Source organism: Xenia sp. Carnegie-2017, unplaced genomic scaffold (genome assembly GCF_021976095.1).
Source record: "Xenia sp. Carnegie-2017 unplaced genomic scaffold, XeniaSp_v1 HiC_scaffold_21, whole genome shotgun sequence".
NCBI lineage: Eukaryota > Metazoa > Cnidaria > Anthozoa > Malacalcyonacea > Xeniidae > Xenia > Xenia sp. Carnegie-2017.
Genome location: NW_025813484.1, coordinates 3,023,918 through 3,051,816, shown reverse-complemented (window position 1 = coordinate 3,051,816; position 27,899 = coordinate 3,023,918). Strand labels below are relative to the sequence as shown.

The window sequence follows — 27,899 nt, the reverse complement described above, 5'->3', positions numbered from 1 at the left end:
AAAAAGCAGCAAACCGGAAGTATATTTACTTTTTTGTTGACCTACTTCCTTTTCCGTTTTTGCAACATTACGTTTTGGTTGCACAAACTTGCAAATCAGAGCCCTTGGCAATGCGTTGTTGTCACTATTTGCTCATTCCTGTGGAAACTATTTGCATTAAAGAAAAACAGGCGATTTTATGTAAAATAGTGAAAAGAAACGAAATATTCGTATGAATAAACTGGAATAAACTCAATCAATGGACAAACTAGTGCTGGTCTCCTCCATTGTTCTTCGTCTCTCCCTGGCAAAGTCATGTGGGCAAAGAAAGTGGTGCCACCTTCCCGGAGTCCTGGGAACGAATAAATTTGGCTGCCATACTGGGGATTTTTTCTACTTTCTCCAATTTATAGCTAAAATAGGATTTCAAAAGAGAGCTTTCATTTGTGATCCTTTGAAACTTTTATAAATATGAACCTACAGTCGTGGGAGAGTGACTTGTGTCGTAGACATCTGACTTGTTTCACGCCACACTGACACTGACAACGGTTGAGTCGGGTTGACTGAAAATGAAAGTTGAAATTATATTTTCAAGTTGGTCTGTTGGTGTAAGTATTTTTATATCAAAATAATATTTGTACATCTTGCGAAAATCTTAAATAAATCTGGTCATATTTTATTTCTTGTTTTACCAAAAACCTCGCTTATTGCGTTGTTTAAATTTGTGTAATTTTGTGTTCAATGTGTTGCAGGATTTGAAAAATATCGGCAAAAAAGCTAGAAGTTCCCGAACATCGTGTGAATCCTGAAAAAAGTATGCATTTGAAGTTGATAACTTGATGACATGTGGCACTTTGAGATTGGGCAGTTAAATTTTTAACAAAAATGTTTTTGATTTTTAAGGTCCTGGAGACAGACAAGGAAGTAATCTACATCTTTGACCGCAGGGTTACCTTCTTGGTAAGGGCTTGACGACCCCTCGGAACCCAGTCAACGATGGCAGTTGTCATCTGTCATTTTAATCACTTGACACACTAGACTTTAATACAAACACTTGAATTTTTTATTCATGCACTTGCCTCTACTTTGTGGGCTTAATGCGAAATGAATGACACATTTATTACTTAACTCGCAAAAACTAATAACAAAGTCATAATGCTGGGGGAAAATAGGACAAAAGCATTGCTAGCAAAAACAGCTCTAGCAAAAACAGCTGGGGAAATAACAACAACTACTACAACAGCAGCAGCGACAACAAAAAACAACAAGAAGCATTACACTACAAGTAATGTATTGAAGCAATCTTTGTAAACATAACATAACATTTTACAGACATTGACAACTTTGTCTAAAATTGCATGGCTTATAATGCATTCAAATTATCAAATGGCACTAACAAGAGCTACCATGAAAAGACTGAGACTACAAAACACGAACATTTTTGACATACATGCACATACAGAAACAACCTGGCAAAAACAAGAAGCGAGCAAAGAAAGACTATTGAATGACTCTCACGAGACAAGTGAACCTGTGAAACTTTCATAAAGATTGGCAATGACTTGATTTCTTACATTTAACAAAGGGCTTGAAATGGATTTGCAATTCATTGGAATTTGTTTTGGCTGATCAAAGAAATAATCAATTCAATCTATTGCACAACACCAAATCACCATTTTCTTGTTGAAAAATTATGAAAATTTCCATCAAGAATGCTAGTACTGACATCATGATTCGGAGATACTAACATGAACAGACGTTTTAAACGATGATGATGATGAAGATGATGAACAAGAAGCTTTTGGCTTTTAATGTATTCTACATATTGAAGACTTGAAAACTTGACTCAACATAAACACATTTCACAAACAGAAAAATTTCATTGATTGAAGATGAAGTGAAGAAGAAGAAAAAAATATACAGTAATTGCAAGAATTTTGTTGTGATGATTCAAATTCGTGTTATTTTTATGTTTCAATTTTCATAATTTTGTACACATTTTCATGTCGTAATGCAAAGTAAAATTAATTTGTGTATGATTATCAATGCATGCTTACCTTTTTTTGTTTTTGAATCATCTTCAACAAAATTTCTTGCATTATTGATAATTATGGACTAACTACCACTGACATGACTTGACCTTAACAAATCTCTGATATTATGTGTCTCATGATTATATATGGTGAGAATAGTAATTTTGACAAAGTAAATGAGGAAATAGTCAAGCGAAGTTAAATTGTCAAACTTTATTGATAATGACATATGTAGCAGCTAATGTCTCCTGTAATTAGTTCTTGTAAATGATAGGAGTTGACATGATGTAAAAACTGCCTGGGGCTGTGTTGGTCTAATAAATTGTGGAAAGTGATCATGTGGAGAAAGTTTTTTTATTCTTTGTGTGTACTTCAAATAATGTTTACGGACTTTGTTAGGATTAGGTAATAATTACACATGCATGATGTGGATTCTCTCTGATGGTCACGCTAAACTCACATGACACATAATTTGGTGAATTAAATTCACCAAATTTGGTGTGTTAATTAAACTTGTGAAAGAAGCCTTTTCATTGATATTGAAGTAAATTCAAAAATTCATAAAAATTCCGTCGCTTTTGTCGTTTAGTGCTGGGGAATGTAAAAATTGATATGATTATGCGGATTACGTCATAATATAGGCATATTAGCTTTGTGCGCATGCTCCATTAAATTAATTGTAAATCTTACATGACAAAAATAATAATAATGGAATCTTATGGCGAGTAAACGAAATTCATTTTTCTATCTTTGCGTTTGTTTTTCCAAGGTAATAATGACATTCGATGACGGCTTTTCTCTTTAAGAACTTCCCATGAGACATACGTAAGCGTCTGCTGTCGGGGAAAACCAGAAAGAACTCAAAGAAGTAGATTGTGTGAACAAGTTGTGTTGACATTTTCAGTATGTTCACAGTTTTGTGATATTGTTATATCTATTGCAAATGGTGCGATATTTCTCGGGACAGGTTAGTTAATAACAAACTGTCTTGAAATTCGTTCTTTTTGAAATGTGAAAGGAAATAGACGACGATAAAATGCCAAAGATTGATCCAAGTGCTAGGTGGTCGTGTAGCTATTGTACGTACGACAACTTCCCCGCTGCTATTAAATGTACATTGTGTTCACGCAAACGAGGTGAAAGCCATTTTAATGAAAGGCAAAATGACTTGATAGAAGAGGATACACGGCTTCCTGTTTCGTCTGGCGAAAGCGATGATTTACTTCAAGGACGATGGGCATGTTCATCTTGCACTTACCTTAATTGGGAAAATTCCTTAAAGTGTGTCATGTGCAAAAGTGAACGACCAAATGATTTTGCTCCTCCCTCTCAAACGATCAACTCACTGGAAATAAAGCAAGCCGAGGAACATAATATTACTGCTAATAACAACGAAAAAAACAAGTCAATTTCAAAAAATGGGCAAAAATGGATATGTCCAAGATGTACTTTTGAGAATTGGAATAAATCTAAGAAATGCTCATTGTGCTTCTGTCCCAAGACAAAGACTGATGAATCAGCTATTTTAAAGACAAAAAACTCACAGAATGTGTTAAATGTAAAAAACAGTGGCCGGCAGAGATCTATATCAAGCTTTAGTGAAGCTATAATGCAGTCAATTGCTAACGAGGACGAAGAGCAAATAATCTATGGTCTTGCAACAACCAACATCTCTAAAATGTCTCAAATTAAGAATAACTTGAAAGAGTCCGATTGGATGTGGCTAAGTGCTTGTATAGCTGTTGTTGAAGGCGAACCTTCATCTGTCAAATTATACTTGTCATCGGGAGGTAGTGCAACTAGAAAGTTAACAACTGATGAATTATTGGTGTTGAATCGCCCTGGAGTGTTTGAAGTGGGTGATACTTTGGTACATTTGGCTGTTAGACATCATCATGATGATCTACTTGCACTTATGCTGCCTCAAGAAGTTTCTCGAAAAGCATTTAAGAGAATGCCATGCCACGTAAGCCCTGATCTTGCTGCAAGTGTACGTAAGCAAGCAATGCAAGGGTTGAGACAGCGAAAAGCAGACTGGCCATGTTATTTCTATACTGATTTGGTGACTTTCACTTTACCTGGAGGTATTTATTCATTATTCCACCAAGAGTCATATGTACGTTCATTTTTTTGATTGCAAATTTTTCTCTTTTAAAGAACTTCAAAACTTTCCTGGTGCAATTCAACAGTACTCACTTGATGAAATTGTTGATCAGAATGCGCAGAGAGGTTTGTGTTTATATAAAGTATCTGTTTCCCAGTGTTTTCACATAACTACAAGTGCAATTTGCACAATCTCTTTAAGACTGCTATGAATCAAGTCATTACATGCTACTTTTCAACACATATCATGATTAACATCAGAAACTAAGTACAGTTTGGGATATAGATGCTTATTTGTTCAATATTTATCCTTTTTAAATAAAAGTTTTGGAACTGGAATCTATAATCAATTGGAGTGTGGAGATCACTAATCAATTGGATAGTCGCATTTATGCATTGTGGAACAGATCAGCCGGAGATTGTCTGTTAGACTCAATATCTCAAGCAACTTGGGGTATATTTGATCGTGAAGGCACACTTAGAAATGCATTGTACATTAGTTTAAGCGAATGCTCAACCAGGTACAAAGTTTGATTGTTGAAATATTTCTTTGCTATTGAGTAATAGTGTTGCGAATCCAGCTTTCAAATGCTTGCTTTTGTGGTGCAGATTTTTTCCTCGTTGGAAAGAATGGGAAGAAATGCAAGCAACAAACATGCAGTTTACATTGGATGAAGATCAATGGGATCAGGATTGGGCATCGGTCCTCTCCCTTGCGAGTCAGTCTGGTGCATCTTTAGAGCAGATGCATGTGTTTGCCCTCGCACACATCATTCGAAGGCCTATCATAATATATGGTGTGAAATTTGTTCGTAGTTATCGTGGCGAAACATTGGGATTAGCTCGATTTCAAGGTAATTATACATTTTGAGAAAACTTGCAAAAGTTGTTCAACTTCCAATGGTATCAAGAGCATGAGGCATTACAATTTTGCTGAATTCACTGTAATTGTATCAGGTGTTTACTTACCATTATTATGGGAAAAGAGTTTCTGTTGGAAGAGTCCGATTGCTCTGGGATACACCAGAGGGCACTTTTCTGCATTAGTTGCCATGGAGACTGAACAACGCTGTGCAGTTGGTGCGGGTGCTCATATTGAGAACAGTGATGATTGCCATGTGACATATTTACCCCTTGTTGATAACGAGTTTAATTTACTTCCTGTGCATTTTCTCAAGGGTGCGGAGGTAAGCCCATTGTGTTATATATAACTATATTGCGTCTCCATTGTTTACTAATAAAGCCATCCTCTTTAGCTTGGCAACGAGGATAAACTGTTACGCGAGTGGCTGGACTGTCATATCACCAACACTGGTATATTGGTTGCTGAGCAACAAGCTACGCCTGCCCCAGCGCTTGTTAGTCAGCTGATGGACGAGTGGTTGGATAGATATAGAAAAATGAACAAAGACATGGGTACGGAAAGACGGACCAAATAAATGGCATTTTTTATAGTTTATCCCGAAGTAGGTAGGAATATGATTTGTGTGAAATTTAATCGTTTGAAAACTCTTTGCATTTAAATAATACATCAGAGTTTTCTTTTTAAAATGTTTTTGCCGTTAAATATCATAAGATAGGATGTGTTTTCTCTCATGTTTTGCTAACTGTGACCGCAACGGTAGTCTTAACCAACCAACATACCTATATGTTTTTTTTGTGCCTTTTACAGTCTTCTTAAAATGGCGTGTTTTAAAACATGTGCCCTTTGTATTGACTTGCAGTCTTTTTTTTTTTGAAGAGTTTATAGTTTACCTAATTTGAAAAGTTCTTTTAGGATTTAACATTGTAAATAAATAGGTTTCTCAAATGGCAAAATACTCTACACTGTTTTTTTTTTACCATGTTTTTGTTGCTCGGACGTATGTCTAACCAAGGTACAACATGGACTTCTTTCTGAACGCACGATATCCTTCCAACCGTAAAGCGCCATTACCATCCTCTGTTGAATTGCTTTGTTGCACCGAACGAACTCTATCAAAGAGAAATGTATTTATGTTTGTGGATGTAGATCGTCCAGGTTAGTAGAGTCCCGAGAAGGACTGTTGATGTTGTTGTTCACTGACGTTTCGACAGCCTTAGTGGTAGTCATCTTCAGATTCCAGTGAAGAATAAACGTCAGTTGACTCTGAAGATGACTACCGTTAAGGTTGTCGAAACGTCAGTCAACAACAACAAAAACAGTCCTTTTCAGAACTCTAATAACCTGGACGATCTACATCCACAAACATGTAACGATACTCTCGGGCTCAAACCATTTACTTTAGAAATGTATTCATTGGTAATTGCACTTTATACTATATAAGACAGGCATTACGTACCGTGGTTCGTGTGGTCAGTCCAGAGAATGAACGTGATCTGTTTAATCTAGGAGGGGTTATCACTGGTTGAATCTTCTCCGGTATCAGGTTCGTACCTCGGGTAAGCCCTCCCGGACACCAAGCCCTGTCATAAAAAAAGCGTTTGGAGTACTCAGAGATGCACTATTTTAGACTCATATTCATTTGTCGACTAAATAAGAAGTTACTTACCTTTGAGTCAAAGTGGGACTCGCCGGAGGTCTCTTACCGGTCCCTTTCTTTCGTAAGAACTCCTGAAAAGTTCTTTCGCATTCTTGGCGTTTTTCGAGCTCCATCTCTTTTTCGTAGCTCGCTTTCAGTTTCTCCACGTGGCGAGTAGTTCGCGCATCCGTTTTTAACTTCTCATCCTTTTGCGACTTCCTGAAGTGGAGTGGATAACTCGGTCACGTTAACGAATGATCTCTCTTTCAATTATACGTAGTTGATAAGAAGATAGGAAGTTGGTTGCAAGGTAGTAATGTAGATATAAATGTATTCTGGGAGCGAAATGCGCATGTCATGACTTGTCGACTAATGAAAGAAATCTTTATAAATACATCATTTGATCAATTTCCCTACCATTTCTCATAGGCTTTCTTTGCGATGTCGACCTTCTCCACGTGATCTTCTGTTTTCTTTCGTTTTTCTTCCTGCGCTCTCGTTTTCTTTTCTTTGAAATTTTCTTTCAAAATTTCGTCCTTCTTGTTCTTCCAAGATTCGAAGAATTTTTTCGCGTCCTGCTTTTTCACAATCATTTCTCGTTTCTCGCCCAGCTCCTTGTCTTTCAACTCCTTTTTCTTCTTCGCATCTGTTTTGTTGATGTCATCCTTCTTGGAGCTCCACGCCTCGAAAGCTTTCCTTGCCTTGCGAAAATAAATCAACCATTTCATACTCTAGAAACAAAAATGAAGCATATCTACAAACCTCGTACATACCATTACTTCCTTCTCTAGTTTTGCCTTAATTTTTTCAGCTTCTTTTCTCTTCTCTTCCACTTTCTTACGGTGAACTTCCTTCTTTTTTTTCTCTTTCTCTTGTAACCATTGGGAGTACACTGCGTCTCTGATCACACGAGATGAGGTGAAGTTGGATCGGCCTCCAACGACGTCGTCTTCATCCACAGCACTTTGCAAGTTTGTTATGGTGGCTACTCTTTCTTTGTAATTAAAAAAAGGATCTGTTTGAGGGGAGTCCCTACTTTCGTAGAGGAATTCGTACCGGTGAGGAGATTTTGTCATTTCTTCCACAGCTTTATGTGCTTTCATTGGTGACCGTATCTTTCTTTCAACACCTTGAAAACATTTCAACACCTTGAAAACACTTCAACACCTTGAAAACATTTCAACACCTTGAAAACATTTCAACACCTTGAAAACATTTCAACACCTTGAAAACACTTCAACACCTTGAAAACATTTCAACACCTTAAAACATTTCAACACCTTGAAAACATTTCAACATAATTACATGACCCAACTCACTACTCAAATAAAACCAGCTAACTTGTATTTCTGTATGATACTTCCATGACTACATTATTAAAGAACATATTTTTTTCTCCTGTTCAATATTCCAGCCAATCACAGTATTACCTGCTATCACATGATCATTTTTGGGAGTGACATGTTCTTCAAACATATCTGATGTACTTCCTTTTCCAATATTAGTGTTCTCTAATGCAATATTTCTCCTCTCTCGCATAAGAACTTTGTCTTCTAACTTGTCATGGTCAGTATGCTCTTGTTTTGTGCTAGTATCATACTCAAGAAATGGTGTAAATTTTTCTGCTTCTTTATCAACCATTGAATGGTTAGAAGCATCCTTATCTGAAGACTTCCTCCTATCACTATGCAGAAGTAGTTTGTTTCGAGGTAATATTTCAGGTTTGGGTTTCTTAATGTTTGAACTTGTACTATAATTCATGTTGATTTTCTCTTTGTGATCATTTTCAGTATCCTCAAATGAGACAGACTTATGGCTTATTTTTCTAGCTGAATCAAACAACTTGTCTGCCATCACGTCTTTTGGGAAAAGTAAATTTAAATCACCATCCAATAGACTGGATTTCTCATGTTCAAGAGGTTTTGTTTCGGTATGAGAGAAAAAAGGATGTCTAGGTGATGTCTTTAGGTGATCTTGTGATTGCTTAGAAATCTCTTTAAAATCTTTACTTTTCTTTTTTTTAACCATATCAATATCATGTGCATTGTCTTGTCTGGCAGATTTTAAACTATCTACTTTGTTATCATTTAGTAGTAACACAAGATTCTTTTCAGAGTTTAACAATCCTTCATCACTTTTTTCCTTTGATATAGGTTCCATTTGCCGTAGTGACCAGTTGTTTGCCTTGTCTAGAAAGCAAAATTTCCTAATTGAAAACAACTAATGTCTTAAGCAAAACTTTATTATCTAAATGGGAAAAACAGAATGAGACCCATAAAAGTATCTTTAAAAAGACTCAACCATTATTTTCAAATTCGGGACCATTCTCTAAGAATACCAATACTTTTCTTGTAAGGTCTTCATAGACTGAAAACTAGGATTGTGAAATTTCAATCATTATCCATTGCAATTCAATTGACGACTTATCCAATCTGCACTTTTCAAGCATTGCTAGAAAAGCGGTTTTTTTAAATTTTTAGATGGCAACTGGCCACAAGCATGCATCAAGATATTGTTTGGGAATAAACGTTATATGACAAATACATGAAAATCACACTATTAATTATAAAAAATTGAATGCTCAATTACGATCGTTCAAAAATGCAATATATGAATGTACATGCAAGCTAACGTCAGAAGAATCGATAAACCAGTGCTATAAACGCTCCACGGCTCCAGATACTAGATAAATAACTATATATTTACCGACTCACTTTCTTTCTTTCCATCTTTCAACCGGCCAATGTTGTCATCTATAAATAACTTGTCTTCCATTCCTACTTCGGATGATGGTTGAGGTTTTGAGAAATAATTGTTCTTCTCTATATTGCCCTTCGCCGAAATGTCTCGATAATCTGACAGAGTAATATTATTTTCCACATCTTTAAAGTAGTCTTCTTTCTCCTTATTATTTGCATTTTTAGACTTTTCTTGCTCCATCGTTAGTTGTGCATAGCTACTGCCTGTGCATGTAATTTTGGGTCACAAAAGAAAATAAGGTTGCTAAATTTTAATCCTTTGCAATTCAAACCACAGCCATGAATTATCTGTGCATTGAACAACTGGAGAAAAGCTTCAAAACTGTAAACAAAACCAAAACAACGTACTTGAATTTTTAGTGACAGCGAGCCATCTTTATTGTTCGACTTATATCAATAGATGTCACCTGCTATCAATTGCTATCCTATATCCATTCCCCCAGATCAATCTTTTTACTCATCTTATCAGTGTATCATTTTGGCCATTTAAGTCGGTCATTTTAGACTGTTTACCATGCTGTGTTTATGCCTTCTCTTGGAGAAATATTTTTCCCCACAATCGTACCAAAAGAATCAAGTGAGTTAACTCGCTATTGTGTTAAGTATCCGATTACTTTCGTGTGTCCAAAATTGAAGTGGATAAGAGAAAGGTATGTAAATCGCTGGAACAGTGGAACTGGCATGCAAAAAAAAACCTTGTAGTTTTGCTATGAAAGCATTAACTGTACTGAACTGTACACGTTTCGAAGAAAACAAGCGAAAACAGTTGAATGAAAGTTGTGAAACTAGAGTGAAACTAGAATAGATAAGCGCAAGCATAATGAAAGAGTTAGGCATAAGCTGAAAGAAGAACAAAAGAATATTTAAATAGAAATTCCTTTGTTTTTGTCTTTCTAAACCTTTCGATAGAAAGAAACAAAAGTCTTTTCGTTCATGCATATTTCAGTCGTGTGAACCATGGGCATTACATATAATAAACCTACAAATGTGTATTCCGCTTTCTTCAGTTCAATGTCACACGACAAAAGGATTTCCCTGTTCCCTCATCAGTTTTCTGTTGTTCTACATACTGCTACAACCTTAAAGTAAATGGTTTGAACACGGGAGTATCGTTACATGTTTGTAAATGTAGATCGTCCAGGTTGGTATAGTCCTGAGGACTGTTTTTGTTGTTGTTGACTGACGTTTCGACAATCTTAGCGGTGGTCATCTTCAGAGTAAAAAATTACAACCTTATTGTTCGTTTGCAATTACAAACCCGACTGTGGCAATCAGAGAACAAACTTGTTGAGTTCGAAGATTTGAATGTATATAGATGTTGGCAATTTTCATTTAATTGGAGTTTCCACGTTAAGGTTAGTGGAGTTTTATATTGACCGATAGCACAAGATAAAATCGTTTTTTTTTTGAAATCGCTTTTCATACTATCAGATCTTAAATGGAAAAGGATTGTACGACTGTTTAAAATGATGCGTTTTCAAATTGTATGTTATAGTTCCTCTTTAACAAAATGAATTTTTTTTTGCCTCTGGGTTAGAATCCCAGAACACTGCACACATTTAATGAAGTAAATACTTGCTAGATGCTCGAGTTGAGGTCGTAACCAGTTTGCAAGTTTAGTCCTGCTATTTAAATTTTACTTTGTTCACAAAGATTTCTAAAGAAATGAATAATGACGATGTTTTGAAATTTACTTAGCAGGGTCAAAACTTGCGTCTTGGCTACGTCGCTGTCGAGTTGCTCGATCTTAATTACATAATTCGGCGATGGACCACGGTCTTAACTCGATGGTTACATAAATTTATGTATAAGTTAACACAAGAACGCGTGCCATTGAAGGCATTTATGAGGGATGTCGCTAAATGGGAGGTTGGTGCTAAGGACAAATGTGCGTACACCGCGTGCATATTTTTAAAAATCAAATCAATTAAAAGTTTTTTTAATATCTAAAGATTTATCTATGCCCGTATCAGGTTTGAAGTAGTCTCCTTTCACAGATTTGCATAATCTACTTTGCATTTGTCGTTTGAAACATAAATTTCTGATGACCATATATTCCTGTTCCATAAATTAGAGGTTCATGCTGTTTTTATGCCAGTAAACTGACATCTAAGACACAAAACTTTGCTCTACAAGTTGGACATGGTGACGTACATGACATCCAGTCACCAGGAGAGTGCTGGTCTTGACGACTGGCAAACCATTTGCCCATACACTCCAAACACCACATTGGACGACAAAAACAATTAATACATGCTTCATTGCCTGAAGATGCACAAAGTTTTTGAAGTTTAACATTTGAATCCTGTACCATGCAACCGATGCATGATTCTATGATCTGAAAAACACCAAAATGCAGCCAGTTATCATGCATGTTGTGCAATAACATATTGTCCAAATTAAAAAAATTTCTAGTAGAGCAGGCATTATTGTAATACCTCTGAAGCTCTATCAATGTGATAGCGCTCATTTTGTTCAACTTGCTCCTTGAATGCCTTGACAAACTGATCACTGATTGACTGATGGATGATAACATTTCTTGCATTCACAATTGGAGCTTGAATTTTTTCTCTGAGTTCGGAGTAATCAAGCGAGTTCAATCTGATCACAAATGGCTTCACCGAAGAGTTTATGCTCAACACTTCAATGTTGAGATACTGCACGGCAAAATGTGTTTCTATCGATATTTCATGGTCCTCTGCCTTAACGATGTTCAAGTGGACATCAGGTTTGTGTGCAACATCAACTTTATATGCCGAACATTTGATTATCCACGAGTCAGTGACATACACGCTTGTTCCACCAATAATAGTAGAAAACTTGTCAATCCTACGAAATTCCACGTCTAGCCTTGATGCAACATCGGTCCAAGGGTTACCATGGTGACTCAAGATTACTACCAAAGGGTGATTCTTCCTTAACAGTAAATAATCAAACATCAATTTATAACAAAATGTAACATAATGACATACTAAGTTTTTATAGTGCTAAGTGAGAACTTAAGTAGACTCTTACCAACCATTTCTTGACCAATAGAGGACGACAGAGAATGCAATCAGAAAGATCAACAAAGACAACAGGAGAAGTACTTTTGCAAATAATCCATTCTCTTGATGATTGAATAACTGAAGTTTTGGAGACGTAATTCCCAAACCAATGTAATAACCTGAGATTCGAAAACATGAAATTTAGGAGATAATTAAAACCAAATAATTCTAAGGGAATTTAATTTACCTAAAGGTATCAAAGAATGACAAACTACAGTTATAGAAGTTCGCTTCAAATGGAATGACACGAACTGCACATCTTCCACACCAAGATAGGATGAAAAAAGATTTTGTATGGTCAGTCCCAAGCTAACAAATTCTCGTGGAGGTATAACGAGGCATAGAGCTATTATAAAATAACCCAGGCTAAACAAAACTTCTTGCTGACCGTCCATTTTACCAAAATAAGTGTTACGATGACGTCATTGACGTTTAAAGGATGGAAAGCAATTGTTGGCCGAGTGATGTGAACAAGTCAACAACGAAGGTGGTAAATCTTTCGTTATCAGTAAAAATGCGCGTCAATCCTGTTCTCGAAAAGCATGGACTAGAAAAGCCAGGTATTTGGGATGTAGTTTGTCCTTACAATAAGGGACCTTGTACTAAAGTTGTTCACACGATGCTGTGATGTAAAATTGCCCGTTGCGCTTCCTGCTTCCAATGGGCCATGGCGCTGTTGTCGATGACAATGAACCTTCTCAAAAGTTACTGTTTTTTTGGTGGTGCAAGTCCTAATAGAGTATTCAACGATGCTTACGTTCTGGATTTTGGTAAAGATGCATTGATTGTATAATATGTATTCGATATTTTGATAAAAAAAGTTGGAAGATATAATCATTCTCATCACCCCCCTGAGACTTCTTTCCCTTTGTGTACCTAAAAAATGTGGTGTTTGTGAGCAGGAAGACTTTTCTAACCCTGGTGTTGTTTTACATGTATTGGAGAATAACTATCTTTCATCGACCAATCAGCTTTTAGTATTTGTATGCTCTATATCTCATACAGTATGATTCAATACATTCACTAATGATTTTAAAAAAAAAACAACTAAATGTACACAGAAAATTACTTGGAAGACATCAAAATAACATCAATAACTGCTAACTGCTCCACCTCCAAAATTCGATCCATGATTGAACCATCCAAAGTAAAATAATCTATTGCATAAACTGCACTGTAAATATATTCACAGATTACAAACGAAAGGCAAATTAGCTAAGGCAAATGCAGCATTGTATTTCTCAACTTCCTTCATGAAGGCAGTTATTTTATAAGTGAGTGTCATTTTCAAGTATGCATGTCAAGTTAAGAACTAAGGAATTCAAAATTACTTAATAGAAGAGTGAGAAGTCTTCAAGTGTGCTTTGTGAGTAATATTTCTTGGTCTGCCATATCGTGAAGTTGTGAGTAATATTTTTTGGTCTGCCATAACGTGAAGCCTTAAAACTTATACATATTGCAAATCTTAGTCAAGAAAGAAATAATTTTGTATATCATATTAAAAAATTTCTTCAATCAAAGCACAAGCTGCATGAATTTGTACCTAATACATGTGACTGCAGTTTATAATGACTTTTATCGTGTATTGCAGCTTATAATGACTATGCAATGTCTTGTAAACCGTAATATTTTTAAATCTTTTTCAATAATTTTGATGTAGTATGATTTGCAATGAGTGTAATGAAATTAATTCGGTTCATTTCAATCTTTTCAGCAGCCATTCAGATCAACATTTATTAAAATGAAATTAAAATAAACAAAAAGGGTACTATTTTATCCTGATTACAACAGCAAAGTTTTAAAATAAGTAAATATATATTCTCATTTTGTGTAAACGAGTACATTCATACAAGTGCGGCCTTGATTATCTTGTTCCGTGTATCCTAGCAGATCTTCTCCGTACCAGATTCTGAATATCTGACCATGATACAACCATTGATATCCTGGGACAGCAAAGGTGATACTTGGCGAGTTCTCGGTGTATCCAGGCAAACTATACCAGTTGCCATCAGTGGTGGGTGTAATCAAAGACGGTGCAGGAAATATGCGTTTATTTTTTGAGTCTGAAATTCACGAACAGAAATATTGATCGCATGAATTACATGATTTTGTATTTTGTGCTATATAGGTTATGTTTCAAAGCGGACAGTAATAAATGTCATTTGTTTGGCTTGATTAATTTAATTGCATTATTTTTAATGGAAAGTGTTGTTTTGTACATTAAAAGCTGTTTACATTGTTGAGTGAAAACGTCAAATACCCAGTGAACGGCCTACCGAAGTTATGAGGTACTCAGCTACATGGATCATGTTGGTTAAATTCATTTCATCAGTACATCCTGTAATGAACCTTGAATTTTAATCGTCCGTTGTATTTAACTCAATGTTCAAAAATTGTTATTAAAATTGTTTCGAAGATCGACTTCGTCAAAATCGTTTGTATTTTAGCTACTTTTATTTGAGTTTGACCGAAGAAATTTCTTATCGGTCTAAAACACAATGGACGGTTGAGATTTTTTATTTACTTAAATTATTTTACAATAAAACTATCATTAAAGATGTTCTAGTTGATCATTTTCTATCTACCTGTTATGATAACGTTCATTGGGTGTAATGGGCAGCCCCAGTTGGTGTGAGTTGTAAGAGTACATCCAACACTTCCTGAAGTATGGTCCAATCTCAGTGCAACGATAAAACGCGAAAGGCCTAAATATGTAAACTCAGCATATTTGTTGCCTTTGGCCCCAATGCACTTATTTGACGCAATTGTTCTCCACGCTCCTATGAAAGGGAATGAAAATATGGTTAATTTAATGATTTGGTGTTGCAAAAAGTTGATCTTTTATTTAATCAACGCTTCCCGTTTACGTCGACTTCAAGAAGACTTTCTTCTAAAAAACTTCAAAAACCTGAAAAGCCTCACATGCATGGTCTAGAATTTTGATTGATTTGATAGCGCAGTCAGACAGTGTTTTAAGACTCGAAGCCTCTGCGGTGAAAAGAGGTTGAAAAACGTCTTATTTGCACTATCCCAATACAAGCTACAAACGAAGCTTCAATAGATTATTAATTTTTGTGAAAAATCTTTATTTCGTACCTGCATCTACTGTGGCCAATAGGAAACCGATGCAAAACAGAGTCTTGTAGAACATCTTCATGTTTTTTTTTTTAATGAGAATTTTTTCCAAACTGATGATTATTGAGCGTGCTTGACGTATATATATGTTAAATTGGGGACAATGAAGCTTTGTTTCTGAATCAAATTTCATAGATTTTATTTTTGAAGACATCCGTGCCAAATCAGAATTTGATCCGTTAGAAATTTGAACTCGACGACAGATTTTAACTGTTATTATTGTCCATATTTTGTAATGCAGCAAAGAAAGTACAGTAGCAGTGCATGTCTAACCTTTAACTGTCGACAAAATCTAGTTTTTCCTAAAACTAATTATGTAAATGGTTTGAACCCGGGAGTATCGTTACGTGTTTGTAAATGTCGATCGTCCAGGTTGGTATAGTCCTGAGAAGGACTGTTTTTGTTGTTGTTGACTGACGTTTCGACAACAACAAAAACAGTCCTTCTCAGGACTATACCAACCTGGACGATCGACATTTACCAACATAAAACTAAATATGCCATGTGATGTCATAACGATGTCATTTGCATATTGAAGAAAAGCTACGTATCTCCAAAAAGAAATAAAATAGCTAAATTCTTTTGAAGAAGTTATAAAGTCATTTTAAGGTTACCTTTGCAATGCAGTTAAAAAAAAACAATAGGGTAAAATATGGTGTCATAAGCACTTAAAACCAGTGTGGGTCTGGTGTGGGTTTAACACAGACGCCATTCACCAGAGCAGATGACAACAAAACTCATCACAGGTTTCACCATTGTTTTGATAGGTCTTTGCCAACTGCTGATACGTTTTCTGGTAAGGACTAATCAATTTAACAGCTGCTGTTCATTAAACTTGACATTATTAAATTGAAGACATGCCAATATTGAAAGATCGAAAACCTGTTTTTACCTGATCTTAGTCAAGAAAGAAATAATTTAGATTTAAAGTTAGATTTGTTGTTAATTATATTTGAGCATGCACCTTTCTGTACATAATAACTACTCCATTTCCTTTGTCTGGTTTTAGTAGAATGATGTCCTTGTTGTTTTTAATGTTCTTCAAAATGCGGTGTTTTTTAGATCAGATGGTGAACCATTATATGTTCTAAATTTTTATTATTTAATATTTTACTTGGCTAGTTAGCTTGCGATTGCAAAATAAGTTAATTTTACTCGCACGCAAGTGGCAAGTTTTGAAGAGTTTGACTGAAGAAATCTCTGAAGAATATGAAAATTTTGAATGTTCGTAATTCAATCAAAAAAGCCTACTTCGAGTGCATGGAAGAATGACAATACGGAGTTGTTTTGCTTTTGTAGTTAGATTATCTTCAACTGAAAACTACAGCGAGAGAGAATGCGCAGGAAAATGATTCTGAATTACCATAAGCATTTTTCTGTTTAGCTTCAGCTACATGCATAAAACAATATATCTCTAAAAATTGTTGCTTTTTTACCCATTAACTCTGCAGGATCCGGACTTTTTCAAAACTTTGTACGAATTTCGTTTGGTGATTGTTGCCTTGGTGCAACAACGTGCTCTAGAGGTTTAGAACAGACGCAGATCTTTATCAACCGCCGAAACTATGCTGCATTTTGCGTCGAAGGCGTAGTGCATTATTACTGACGCAGTTGATGGGCTAGTATCTTTATGCAAGGTAAAAATACAGGATATTAACGTGAAAGGTCCAGCTGATATTGACAAGCTTTCATGTGACGCCGCCCATGACAACGAATGTGAAAAAACTGATTAAAATAAATCAGTATTTATCCAGTGATATAACTCTTGAAATACCAAAATATACATTTTTCTCAACTCACTTTGACATTTTAACGGGTAGGTAAAATACACACATGATTGGTCAGCATTTGATAAAGTATCTCGTGGTCTGACCTTGGCTTGTAAAAGATGAAATAAAATGTCGGGGATTTATTTAATATGTGGGTTTAACACAGACGTCATTTAACCAGAGCAGATGACAACAAAACTCATCATATGGTTTCAACATTGTTTTGATACGTGTTTGCTGTTAGGTTTTGTGATGTAGCCATGTTCTTCTTTATTATAATTTGACTTACACCAACAAATGTAAAGGCTGAAACACACTAGGCTGTCGCTTTAGTCGAAAGTTCAACATGTTGAACTTTTGACTTTGGTCGCTTCAGTCGCTTTACACTGATTGGTCAATAGATACATTTTAACTTCCTAAATGCATATCATATTTCCTGTCATAAGCATCATACGAAATTTATAGATTATACCTTGGAAAACGAAGGCAATATATAGTGAATTCACACTGGAATCTTTCAGTTTTTATGACTTATCAAATAGGGACAATAGGAGCTACAAACTGGAACCCTAATGCACAACCTAAGTGCGCAGAATAAGATTATCCACAATATACGCGTAATGGACTATGATCATATTGGCGTGTTTTAACTAGCTTGTTCTCTTTTCTCCACATAGTAGTTTGTACTGAGTAAATATTCATATATTAGTAGCTATAATAAAGGCCCAAATAAAAAGTCTAAGTGATATCTGTGTCTGTAACAAACTAAAATCACCGCCATGTGCAATAGACGCCACGATAAAAGTCGCGATGGTCGCTGCATGTGTGTTTCTAGCGTTCAAGCGACTGACGCGTGCGCATCAATTCGCTTTGGACGCGCGACTGAAGCGACTGCCCAGTGTGTTTCAGCCTTTACAGATAACTATACGATCACATCTAATGTTCAACGTGTTCTATTTTACAATGATTTAACTACTTCTATTTATACAAAATTTACGTAAGATTATTTTGGGTTCTGATAACAAATATGGTTTATTGACGTCAACCGAAAACTACTAGGAACTATAAAAAATATTGTCTTGATAACATTATAAGTATCTCTTAACATTAGTCATCTAATTACTTACACTTGAATTAATGATTTATTAATTACGGAAAGAATATGAGAGCATATCTTAACACCCCCATTTGCTCTTATGTTCTGAGTATAAAATATTTGCATTCCTAAACTGATACTTACCGTTTGGTCTTACTTATGCGTACTTTATAATTCCTATCATATCTTTCCTAAAATTGTCTGCTTAAATTTCTCCAATTTGTTTTTGCTGGCTGGTTTTGTAAAAATATCTGCTATATTTTCTTCACTGGTTACATATTCTAAGTTAATTCTACCTTTCTGTATTTCTGATCTAATGAAGTGATATTTTATGTCAATATGTTTGGATCTCTGGTGATGGACTGGATTCTTGGCTAAGTTCATTGCTCCTTGATTATCAATCATAATTAATGACTTACCTTCGTTTATACCTACCTTCATATCTTGACAGAGTTGCATTAAGAACTTTGCTTCCTGCACTGCATTAGCGAGTGCAACATACTCTGCTTCGCACGTTGACAATGCAACTGTTGGTTGTTTACGGCTTTTCCATGATATCAGTGGTCCTTGTTGTGAAAGCTGGAAGTTGTAACCTGTAATACTTCGTCTATCTTCTATAGACGCTCCCCAATCTGAATCACTAAAACCTTTAAGTGTTAGTGGCTGACTCGATTTTTGAAATATCAACCCTAACTCTTGTGTGCCTTTTAAGTATCTCAACACGTGCTTTGCTATACTCAAGTCTGCTCGTGTGGGTTTGGACATTTTCTGAGACAGTTTCGTTACAACATAACACAAATCTGGTCGTGTACCGGTCATCACATAAATTAAGCTTCCTATCATTGCCCTATACAATTTAGGATCATTCAATTCAGGGGACTCCTTACTCAAAACGTTTTCAATTCCTAAAACACATGGAGTTGGCTTTGGTTTGCAATCAGACATTTTGAACTTCGAAAGAACTTTCTGAAGGTAACGGCTTTAGTTCATCTTCATGCAGTTTTCGCTTCTTTGAAATTCAATACCTAAGAACCATTTTAGTTCTCCTAAGTCAGTCATCTTAAATCTGCTACTTAAAGATTCTTTGATTGCTTTGAGTAGATCTGCGTCGCTTGCTGCTAAAATGATATCATCTACCCATATAATAACAATAATGCATCGCTTATCATCAATCGTATGAACATATAGGCATGGATCTGCGAGTGACTGAACAAATTTTTCCTGGGTTAGGAATTCATGCAATAAATTGTTCCAATTTCTACCGCTCTGTTTGAGTCCATATAGTGACTTCTTTAATTTACAAACTAGTTTTTCACCATTGTTACCTATTTTCTCGAAACCTTCGGGCTGTTCTATATAGATTTCCCGATCAATAGGCGCATTTAAGTAGGCAGTCTTCACATCCATTTGGTGAATAAGCATATTTTTCTGAACCGTGCTTTGTAATGGCGTGCGAACTGAACTCATTCGTGCTGTGGGTGCGAACGTTTCTTGATAGTCAATATCCTGCACTTGAGAGTAACCCTTAGCCACAAATCTTGCTTTGTATGTTTCCTCTCCTTTCTGGTTTGTCTTAATTCTATATACCCATTTTGCCCCCACTATTTGCCTATCCTTAGGTTGTGGTACAATTTCAAATGTCTCATTGTCTAGTAATGCTTTCATTTCTACACCCATGGCTTCCTGCCATTTGGCTGCATCTGGTGCTTTTAAAGCTTGTTCATAATTCACTGGAATGTCTGCTAGTCTATAGCAGTAATCTACTGTTATATTAATATTATCCTCTGTTTTGGTTTGTCCAAAATAATTTGGTTTGCTACGTGCTCTTGTCGGATATCGTATTTGCGTATCTTGTTCATGACTTTCCTGTATTTGTGAGTCATCGCTTGCTTGTACAATTTCATTGTTAGAACTATCTTGTTTTGCCTCTACTGTACTAGGTAATTCAGGCTTATTATTTACGCTCTTAGCATTCTTTTGTCCGCTTAAGACAAAATCATCTGAATCAATTTGCTGAACCTTGAAATTGTCATGAAATTTTACGCATCGTGCTTTTTCAACTTTATTAGTATCTGCATAAAACACTAGATACGCTGGGCTTCCTTTGTCGTACCCAACAAAGGTTCCTTTTCTACTACGGTCATCAATTTTTTTGCATTTTGTACATATGCAAAACATGTTGAGCCGAAAACATGCATCCTACTCAAATTTGGCTTCTTCCCAATAAGTGCTTCATAGGGTATCTTCCCTAATGGTGTATTAAAACATCTGTTTCGTATGTAAGCAGAAGCCATCACGGCATACGTCCACAAGTATTTTGGTAATGCAGCATCTATTAATAGACACCTTGCCATGCTAAATAAACTACGCCATGCTCTTTCTACAGTGCCGTTTTGATGGGGTGAGTACGGCGCACTAGTCTCATGTTTAATGGACTTCTTTCTCATTAGGCACTTGAATTCGTGATTAAGAAACTCACCTCCGTTGTCACTTCGTAACCTCTTGACTTTTCCGTAAGGCGCCACGTCAGCTAAGAACTTTCTGTAGCTTCTAATGTCACAGAATAGATACATACAGAAGCGCCACTCAGCGAAAAATCTGTCCCCTACTTGTACCCAGTTCTTAAGTGCGCATCTTTTGCGTCCGCCATTACTCCAGCCAGATAAACTGGCCAGAATGTATATAGATTAATAATATGAAGAGTTGTTTTTCGAAAATTTGACGAATTTAAATTCACTTATGGACAAAATTTTTAATGCCATCGGATAGGATACCAAGCATATGAGGTGAGAAACAGTTTTGTTGTAAAATACGTTCTTCAAATATAATTTTACGGGTTTTATAGTTTCTTGCCTTGAATTGTATGCGAGATCCATGTTTAGAACGTCTCTTATATTGAACGGCAGTTGCCCTAAGAATTTATAATTTAGGACAAAAGTAATAATATATTTAGTGTAATTCCATTTCTGTATTTTCTAGTAAAGAGTTTCCTATTAGAATGGTCAACGGATTTGATAGAAGCGATAAAACGACCTACTGTGCGTAAAGAACGTTCTTCAGATGACGACGTTATTGGTATAAAATTTGGACTAAACTAATTTATATTTGATTCTTGAATCGGGACTTTTTATTTGCAATGTAGCTTGTCTGCATAATTGTAATTGAAAGTTTTTATTTGTAATTGTATATTGAGTTCCTGTGGCTATCATGTCTGTCAAATTTGTATTAACTTACAAATAAAGATGTTTTTTGTTGTCTTATTTTTAATAAACAATATATGAAATTACAATTTTTTAAAGAATGAAGTTATTGATAAATTGTTACAATTAAATTAACAACTTTACCATTATGTCAAACATATTGTCAAGCTCCTACAGCTTACCTCTTTGGTTAAACTTCACTTGTGAGTTGTGACCAACAATTGTATGTGAAAAATGATTAGAATTATGTTTGACTCACCGCATTGATCAACCAGCAGAGAGAAATTATTGCAACAAAGGGCTCGAAAATTTAATTTTTGCTAAAATCCATAATCTTCATTCAGTAAATTAAAATTTTTATTGTAAGTAATCATGTCACAAACAGAACTTATTCTGACAAAAACCAGTTATAGTTACTCTTAATGCCATTATTTAAATCGTAATACTTTACACAGTAAAATGTTTACCAAAAGGTGAAACACAGATACACCAGAAAACGTTTTTAAAACATTTGACAGGGGGAAACTGTGCCAAGCCAACACCAATCCAATTCACAAAAGCATTCAGGAAGCTTTTTTATGTTCACTTCTCACATCATCAATAAGCATCCATGTCAAATATATAAATAATCTCCTGATTGAATTTAAAAAGGCAGAAATAACAAAGTTAAGTCATGTGGACCATATGGCAGTATATGTTTTACAAATTGCTATTCAAGCACTTTATTGGTGGAGGCCAACATGTTGCTGCTTATGTTCCAACTTGCTCAAAAAGTCATTCAAGCTTCACAAGTCACAACTGTGATGACTCTATTGGCCCTGCTAGGTCACAATGAACAAATTCTAAAGGAGCTTTAGCCTTTTGATCCGGTTCTCTACTTCTACTCTGGCACATTTTCCCTTGTGTACACACTTCACATTCTACCTCCGTGTAGTCTGTAATTTTCATTACGTCAACTACCTTCTCCAGTTTTCTGATATCCGTATAGTTACAGTGGCCTAATAGTTTGTGCCAGTCCTTCAGCGAAGTGGCATTGTTACTTGATGATGAAATACTGTTCAAGTAATACAACCGTCCTTTCTGTTTAATTTCAAATACGCTACCTTCCTCAGTAATATAATTACTTGCCTGTTTATCTAAGTTTACTGTTCCTCCTTTATCTATTTCTGCTGAAACCGAGAATATGTTTTGATCATAAGATGGAATATAGAGCGCGTTATTTAGTATTATGTCATGTAGATTACCCTTTATGTCATATAATTTAACTTTAGCGTTTCCCTTTCCCAATACCACATTTGCTTTGCTACCATCTGCTAACTCTATAAAGTGGGAATTACAATCAAAATTTTTATCAAAGCTTACAAATTTGGAGCTGTCATTTATGATATGACTTGTCGCTCCGGTGTCCACAAGTAAGTTTGTGCTTTCCTTGCTTCTTCTTCTATCTTGAGAATCATTCAGCGTAAACGCATACGAGTGTTCGCCGTTTTCTTCATCTTCTTTCTTCTTTTCTGTTGCTTTCTTTGCGTAATCCTTCTTCGTTGATCGACAATCCTTTGTGTTGTGTGTCTTGCTCTTACACTTACTGCACCATTTATCTTTCTTCATCCAACACTCCGAACTTTTGTGTCCTATCTTGCCGCACTTGAAACATTTTCCTTCAAATCGTTCTTTTTGCTTTGTGAACATAACGTTGTCCTTTTCGTTCTGATCACAGCACTTTTCGTTCTCCTCGTAATTCCGTAAAGCTGTTTTGAATTCCATGAATGTCATTTGTTTTTCTCGCTGAATAACCACAGTCGAGAATGTTTTGTACGTCCTCGGTAGACCCTTTAACACCATTGCAATTAGTAAGCCGTCGCTTATTATCTCCTCGGCGGATTTTAACGCGGTTGCAGCAGTTTCTGCTCGAATCATGTAATCTGTTGTGGTCTCGTTTTCACCTTTTTTCAGGGAGGTTAACTCTGTATACAGGGCGATGATTCTGGGTTTGCCCTTTCCTTGGTAATGCTCACGTAGAACATTTAGGGCTCTTCGGCCATCATCTCTCGCCTCTCTTATAATAAGAGACAAACTCCGATCGTCTAGGCATTGCACCAACTCGGCATAGGCATTCGCATTCCTTGCCTCATCCAGCTCGTCTTCACCACGGCTAGGAACAAACACGTCGTGCAGTTTTTGCATTCTCATGAATGAGAGAAATTTCACTCCCCAGAGCTCGTATCTGCCTTCATCTCCATCGAAGACAAGTCCTCTCCTGGGCCCATAACCTGTTAGGTTTTGTGATGTAGCCATGTTCTTCTTTATTATAATTTGACTTACACCAACAAATGTTACAGATAACTATACGATCACATTTAATGTTCAACGTCTTCTATTTTACAATGATTTAACTACTTCTATTTATACAAAATATACGTAAGATTATTTTGGGTTCTGATAACAAATATGGTTTATTGACGTCAACGAAAAACTACTAGGAACTATAAAAAATATTGTCTTGATAACATTATAAGTATCTCTTAACATTAGTCATCTAATTACTTACACTTAAATTAATGATTTATTAATTACGGAAAGAATATGAGAGCATATCTTAACATTTGCCACCTACTGCCGATACGTGATGCGCAACTGACCATCTACTTAGAAATGGTACACGAACATTTTCTGCGAAGGACTGATATTACGAATCAAAAAAATTTTCACCAAAAAATGTTGCTTTTTTACCAATAATGCGATTAAATCAACGAAAGCTTGATTTTCAATGTTGACGGTGTTATGAACACCTTGATTATCACAAAATTGCCATTTATTATTGAGAAATATCCACCATGCAATGTGAAAGTAGAAATATATTTATGTTATTTGATCGGCTGGAAGGTCACGTACTGAAAAAATATTTTCCAGTAAGAATAATAGACAATAGGACCAATGGACCGTCGATAGTGCAAATTCCTGTGTGGTACTTACGTAAAATGCACAAGTTCACTTTATCTATAAAATAGTACAGTTTCATTGCAATGGCGTACCAAACAGCTGCAAACTCCATGATGTGGTATGACTCATGTCGTAAATGCACATTCTGTAGGGTTAAGTTCCTATGGGCTATAACCTGCATTTATGAATATGGCCCCCACATTATCGAGCTGGCCACTAACTTGAAATCCTTTGCTAAAGACTATTATATGAAATGAGTTATTAGTAGAACTTTGTAACCTTCGTCATATAGACCATACTTCGTATGTACGTCTACGGTCTACTTCGTACATACGAAGCATGGTCTATGACATGGGCCAGGAATTTTTGTGTTTAATCAAATGCTATGTAAATTTGCGAAAACGAGAACTTTTTAAAGGAATGAGTAATGATAATATATTGAAATTTACATTGCACGACTAATATTTGCGGAATGGCTACGCGCCACTGTCGAGTTGCCCAATCTTAAATATATGTTCTGGTGATCAATGCTGATCTTAAAACGATAGTTACATGGATTCACGTGTGTTAGCACGACAATGTTGTCCATTGAATGCGTTTAAAAAGCTAAAAGGGGGATTGTTGCACACGACAAACGTACGCATTGCGTACACACTTTTATGTAATCAAATCAGTTCAAAAGGGTTTCATTACACTTTGCGTCTGTGGTTCAAAATTTCTGACAAAATCTCGTGGGGGGAAAAACGAGTCATAAGGCAATTAAAAAACAACCCAGGCTAAACAAAAGTGATTTCTGACTTCTCACAGGCATTTTACCGAAATATAAGGGTCGTCATGACGTCATTAACATTTAAATGATGGAAAGTAGTTGTTGCCCGAGTGATGTAAACAACTGCAAAGGTATAATAAAGTAAAGGTACAATAAAGCTATGGTTTTAGTTATCAGTAAAAATGCAAGTTAATCCAGTCCTTGAAAAGCATGGACTTGCAAAGCCAGGTATTTGGTATGTAGTTTCTCCCTGCAATGAAAGACCTTGTGCTAGAGTTGGTCACACATGTTGTGTGCTAAAAACTTCGTGTAAAATTTCCCATTGCGCTTCCAATGGCGCTGTGGTCGACGACGATGAACCTTCTGAAAAATTACTGTTTATTGGTGGAGCAAATCCTGATGGAGCATTCAGCGATGCTTACATTCTAGATTTTGGTATGGATGCAAAAATTGTATTTGACATTTTGGTTTGAAGTTGGAAATTTGAGTCATACTCATCAGTTATTGTCATATCACCCCCCTGCCCCTGATTGTGCGTAGGCCTTACCAGTAAGGCTTTAATTATATTTTTTATGGATTCATGCTCTCTCAGTTGAATGTTTCATTGTGCATACTCGTGTTTATTTTTGGAGACATTTGAACTTGGTGTGAGTTTACACAAAGTCAATTTTTCATATGAAACACGGGGTGAGATAGGGGTAAATGATGACATTTCTTCTGTAACCATGGGGCAATTACAAATATTTTTGATAATGGGGAAATTTAATTGTCAATATTTGTGTGGTTGTAAATTTAGGTGAATACAAGTGGTTTGAATGCAACTGGAAAGGTTTGACACCGAGGTACGAGCATTCTACTTTTATACCAATTAATGAAAACCAGGATATTGTAGTATTTGGTGGAGCACAAATGGATAAAAACTTGAATGATGTGTGGGTCCTAGAAAATGGTAAGTTTTCCATTTTCATCGTAAGGGTTATTACATCTTGCAGTATTCATTTATATTTACACAATGTTATTTGTTGAGGATTGTGGTGCTTGTCAGTACCATCTGGTCGAATTCCCACTCCAAGAACTTGTCATTCAGCAGCTGCTTTGCATAACAAACTGTATATATTTGGAGGAGGTGAATCTGGAACTGAACCAACACAAGATAGAAAGCTCCATGTCTATGATGCTAGTGAGGGAATAATACACGAATGCATGGCTTCATCTTAGAATGAATTTCTTTTTGATTCCTTCATCAGGGAATATTCCAAGAAAGAGGCAGGAAGGGAAAAGCCCCATTACTAAACTTGTTGAATGCATAGTATCATTGCAAATTGATGCATTAAATTTTCAGCCCAACCCACACCCTAATCCTCACTATAGTCCCACCCATCTCCCAGCCGAACCCCACCACAATCTCTACTGCAGCCCTACCTCTATCTCAACCCCACCACAGCCATCATCACTTTGCTACTTTTTTTATCTTTATTCATAGAAGAAAACTGTTGGTCTCAACCCTTAGTTCAAGGTGAGTCTCCCACATCTCGACACGGACATGTCATGGTGACAATTGGTAACAATATTTATATTCACGGTGGAATGGCTGGTGCAGAGATGTTTGCTGATCTTTGGAAACTAACTATATGTAATAAATATGTTCATCAGTGTTCTCTGTAATCATGCCTTTTTTCAACTATTGAAATTTGTAACTTATTACATTTGTTACATTTGATGTGTGTACTAGCTGATGAGGATTTGGTTTGGTCTCAACCAAAGACAACTGGGGACATACCATGTAAGATGGCAGCACATGCCGGTTGTGCTGTTCACAGCATGTTATATTTGTTTGGTGGCATGAATGAAAATGGTGCTTCAATGGATGATCTTTATTCACTTAACACAGGTGCATTTCCTTCTTTTATATATATTGTACAAGAAGTCTCGTTATCTTATATTCTTAAGTCAATGTATTATTTTTTATGTTTTAATGAATATTTTAGATTTAATGGTTTGGCGACGTATTTATTGTGATGGTCCCCCACCACATTGCCGTCTAGATCATACCATGTGCTCTGTGACAGTTTCCAGAAGCAGTGATGGTATGTTTATATATGAATGAATGTGTGTATTTTTTGAGTTAATGTTGTCTTTCTTTGTCACCGCACTTTCAGTATTTATCTTGAGCAGGTGTTTTTCCACCTTCAGACCTCAATAACTCTAGTTTTTGATGTATAATTTAAACACTTCTCATTTTGTAATCAATAGATGAACGGCTTGGTAAAGTATGGCAGACTTTCATTGTTGTGTTTGGTGGTATGGATGCTGTTGGTCAAATATTTGACGATTGTCTTGCCTTTTTGGTTAGTGAATGAAGATGATGCTACAGGAATGATGCTACAGCTGTTTTAGTTGCATCTACTGTTCGCTCAGCTGTCACGCAAACTAAACTCATCATGATGCAAATTCACGAGACAGTGGAACCTCTTTGGATATTCAGTACCACATCACAGAATTATGACCACATATTACATTGTTATTCTTAGTTTTATTTTAATATTGTCATTTTAATATTTGCATTTA

General features: G+C 35.9%; 6 protein-coding genes and 2 long non-coding RNA genes across 9 annotated transcripts; 4 read left to right on the top strand and 4 right to left on the bottom strand.

Moving 5' to 3' along the window:
* The first annotated feature begins 304 nt into the window (after positions 1 to 304).
* Positions 305 to 5,933, top strand: LOC124443746 (ubiquitin thioesterase Zranb1-like). The gene is made up of 8 exons (XM_046994261.1): positions 305 to 587; positions 732 to 793; positions 883 to 4,096; positions 4,170 to 4,241; positions 4,441 to 4,636; positions 4,725 to 4,969; positions 5,073 to 5,302; positions 5,372 to 5,933. Exons 3-8 carry the CDS (start codon positions 3,049 to 3,051, stop codon positions 5,552 to 5,554), a joined length of 1,974 nt encoding a protein of 657 aa, XP_046850217.1. The 5' UTR covers positions 305 to 587; positions 732 to 793; positions 883 to 3,048; the 3' UTR covers positions 5,555 to 5,933.
* LOC124443745 (microtubule-associated protein 9-like) lies at positions 5,833 to 27,394 on the bottom strand. 2 transcript variants are annotated; one of them, XM_046994259.1, is made up of 8 exons: positions 27,384 to 27,394; positions 9,331 to 9,762; positions 8,047 to 8,805; positions 7,390 to 7,745; positions 7,034 to 7,317; positions 6,647 to 6,835; positions 6,437 to 6,560; positions 5,833 to 6,089 (listed from the first exon to the last, which is right to left on the bottom strand). In XM_046994259.1, the coding sequence occupies exons 2-8, from the start codon at positions 9,554 to 9,556 to the stop codon at positions 6,048 to 6,050; spliced, it is 1,980 nt and encodes a 659-aa protein (XP_046850215.1). In that variant the 5' UTR covers positions 9,557 to 9,762; positions 27,384 to 27,394; the 3' UTR covers positions 5,833 to 6,047. The 2 variants fall into 2 exon arrangements, with proteins under 2 accessions (XP_046850215.1, XP_046850216.1); XM_046994260.1 differs by lacking the exon at positions 27,384 to 27,394 and having other exon boundaries at positions 9,323 to 9,375.
* LOC124443765 lies at positions 8,437 to 9,159 on the top strand. The gene is made up of 2 exons (XR_006947743.1): positions 8,437 to 8,584; positions 8,770 to 9,159. It is a non-coding gene; the product is annotated as an uncharacterized LOC124443765 (long non-coding RNA).
* Positions 11,299 to 12,824, bottom strand: LOC124443750 (E3 ubiquitin-protein ligase TM129-like). The gene is made up of 4 exons (XM_046994269.1): positions 12,610 to 12,824; positions 12,391 to 12,541; positions 11,814 to 12,291; positions 11,299 to 11,713 (listed from the first exon to the last, which is right to left on the bottom strand). Exons 1-4 carry the CDS (start codon positions 12,815 to 12,817, stop codon positions 11,465 to 11,467), a joined length of 1,086 nt encoding a protein of 361 aa, XP_046850225.1. The 5' UTR covers positions 12,818 to 12,824; the 3' UTR covers positions 11,299 to 11,464.
* LOC124443759 lies at positions 14,130 to 15,624 on the bottom strand. The gene is made up of 3 exons (XM_046994279.1): positions 15,519 to 15,624; positions 15,008 to 15,202; positions 14,130 to 14,485 (listed from the first exon to the last, which is right to left on the bottom strand). The coding sequence occupies exons 1-3, from the start codon at positions 15,577 to 15,579 to the stop codon at positions 14,244 to 14,246; spliced, it is 498 nt and encodes a 165-aa protein (XP_046850235.1). The 5' UTR covers positions 15,580 to 15,624; the 3' UTR covers positions 14,130 to 14,243.
* On the bottom strand, positions 18,603 to 19,367 carry LOC124444523 (secreted RxLR effector protein 161-like). Its single transcript, XM_046995147.1, has one exon. It carries the CDS (start codon positions 19,365 to 19,367, stop codon positions 18,603 to 18,605), a length of 765 nt encoding a protein of 254 aa, XP_046851103.1.
* LOC124443764 lies at positions 20,999 to 21,696 on the top strand. Its single transcript, XR_006947742.1, has 2 exons — positions 20,999 to 21,208; positions 21,402 to 21,696. It is a non-coding gene; the product is annotated as an uncharacterized LOC124443764 (long non-coding RNA).
* LOC124443751 (rab9 effector protein with kelch motifs-like) lies at positions 25,447 to 27,867 on the top strand. Its single transcript, XM_046994270.1, has 7 exons — positions 25,447 to 25,766; positions 26,128 to 26,280; positions 26,359 to 26,511; positions 26,815 to 26,964; positions 27,064 to 27,222; positions 27,320 to 27,418; positions 27,585 to 27,867. Exons 1-7 carry the CDS (start codon positions 25,514 to 25,516, stop codon positions 27,689 to 27,691), a joined length of 1,074 nt encoding a protein of 357 aa, XP_046850226.1. The 5' UTR covers positions 25,447 to 25,513; the 3' UTR covers positions 27,692 to 27,867.
* The last annotated feature ends 32 nt before the right edge of the window (positions 27,868 to 27,899 follow it).

Excerpts from the sequence above, each read along its gene's own strand:
- LOC124443746 (XM_046994261.1), top strand. The coding sequence starts at position 3,049 with ATGCCAAAGATTGATCCAAGTGCTAGGTGGTCGTGTAGCTATTGTACG. Across the intron at positions 4,242-4,440 it reads TGATCAGAATGCGCAGAGAG|TTTTGGAACTGGAATCTATA; the intron begins GTTTGTGTTTAT and ends TTTAAATAAAAG. Across the intron at positions 5,303-5,371 it reads ATTTTCTCAAGGGTGCGGAG|CTTGGCAACGAGGATAAACT; the intron begins GTAAGCCCATTG and ends CATCCTCTTTAG.
- LOC124443745 (XM_046994259.1), bottom strand. The coding sequence starts at position 9,556 with ATGGAGCAAGAAAAGTCTAAAAATGCAAATAATAAGGAGAAAGAAGAC. Across the intron at positions 6,836-7,033 it reads AAGAAAGCCTATGAGAAATG|GAAGTCGCAAAAGGATGAGA; the intron begins GTAGGGAAATTG and ends ACTCCACTTCAG. Across the intron at positions 6,090-6,436 it reads GACTGACCACACGAACCACG|AGTTCGTTCGGTGCAACAAA; the intron begins GTACGTAATGCC and ends TCTCTTTGATAG.
- LOC124443750 (XM_046994269.1), bottom strand. The coding sequence starts at position 12,817 with ATGGACGGTCAGCAAGAAGTTTTGTTTAGCCTGGGTTATTTTATAATA. Across the intron at positions 12,542-12,609 it reads TCATTCTTTGATACCTTTAG|GTTATTACATTGGTTTGGGA; the intron begins GTAAATTAAATT and ends TTCGAATCTCAG. Across the intron at positions 12,292-12,390 it reads TATTGGTCAAGAAATGGTTG|GAAGAATCACCCTTTGGTAG; the intron begins GTAAGAGTCTAC and ends TTTACTGTTAAG.
- LOC124443759 (XM_046994279.1), bottom strand. The coding sequence starts at position 15,579 with ATGAAGATGTTCTACAAGACTCTGTTTTGCATCGGTTTCCTATTGGCC. Across the intron at positions 15,203-15,518 it reads ATTGGCCACAGTAGATGCAG|GAGCGTGGAGAACAATTGCG; the intron begins GTACGAAATAAA and ends TCCCTTTCATAG. Across the intron at positions 14,486-15,007 it reads AATGAACGTTATCATAACAG|ACTCAAAAAATAAACGCATA; the intron begins GTAGATAGAAAA and ends CGTGAATTTCAG.
- LOC124444523 (XM_046995147.1), bottom strand. The coding sequence starts at position 19,367 with ATGTCTGATTGCAAACCAAAGCCAACTCCATGTGTTTTAGGAATTGAA.
- LOC124443751 (XM_046994270.1), top strand. The coding sequence starts at position 25,514 with ATGCAAGTTAATCCAGTCCTTGAAAAGCATGGACTTGCAAAGCCAGGT. Across the intron at positions 26,281-26,358 it reads TGTGTGGGTCCTAGAAAATG|GATTGTGGTGCTTGTCAGTA; the intron begins GTAAGTTTTCCA and ends TTATTTGTTGAG. Across the intron at positions 27,419-27,584 it reads AGTTTCCAGAAGCAGTGATG|ATGAACGGCTTGGTAAAGTA; the intron begins GTATGTTTATAT and ends TGTAATCAATAG.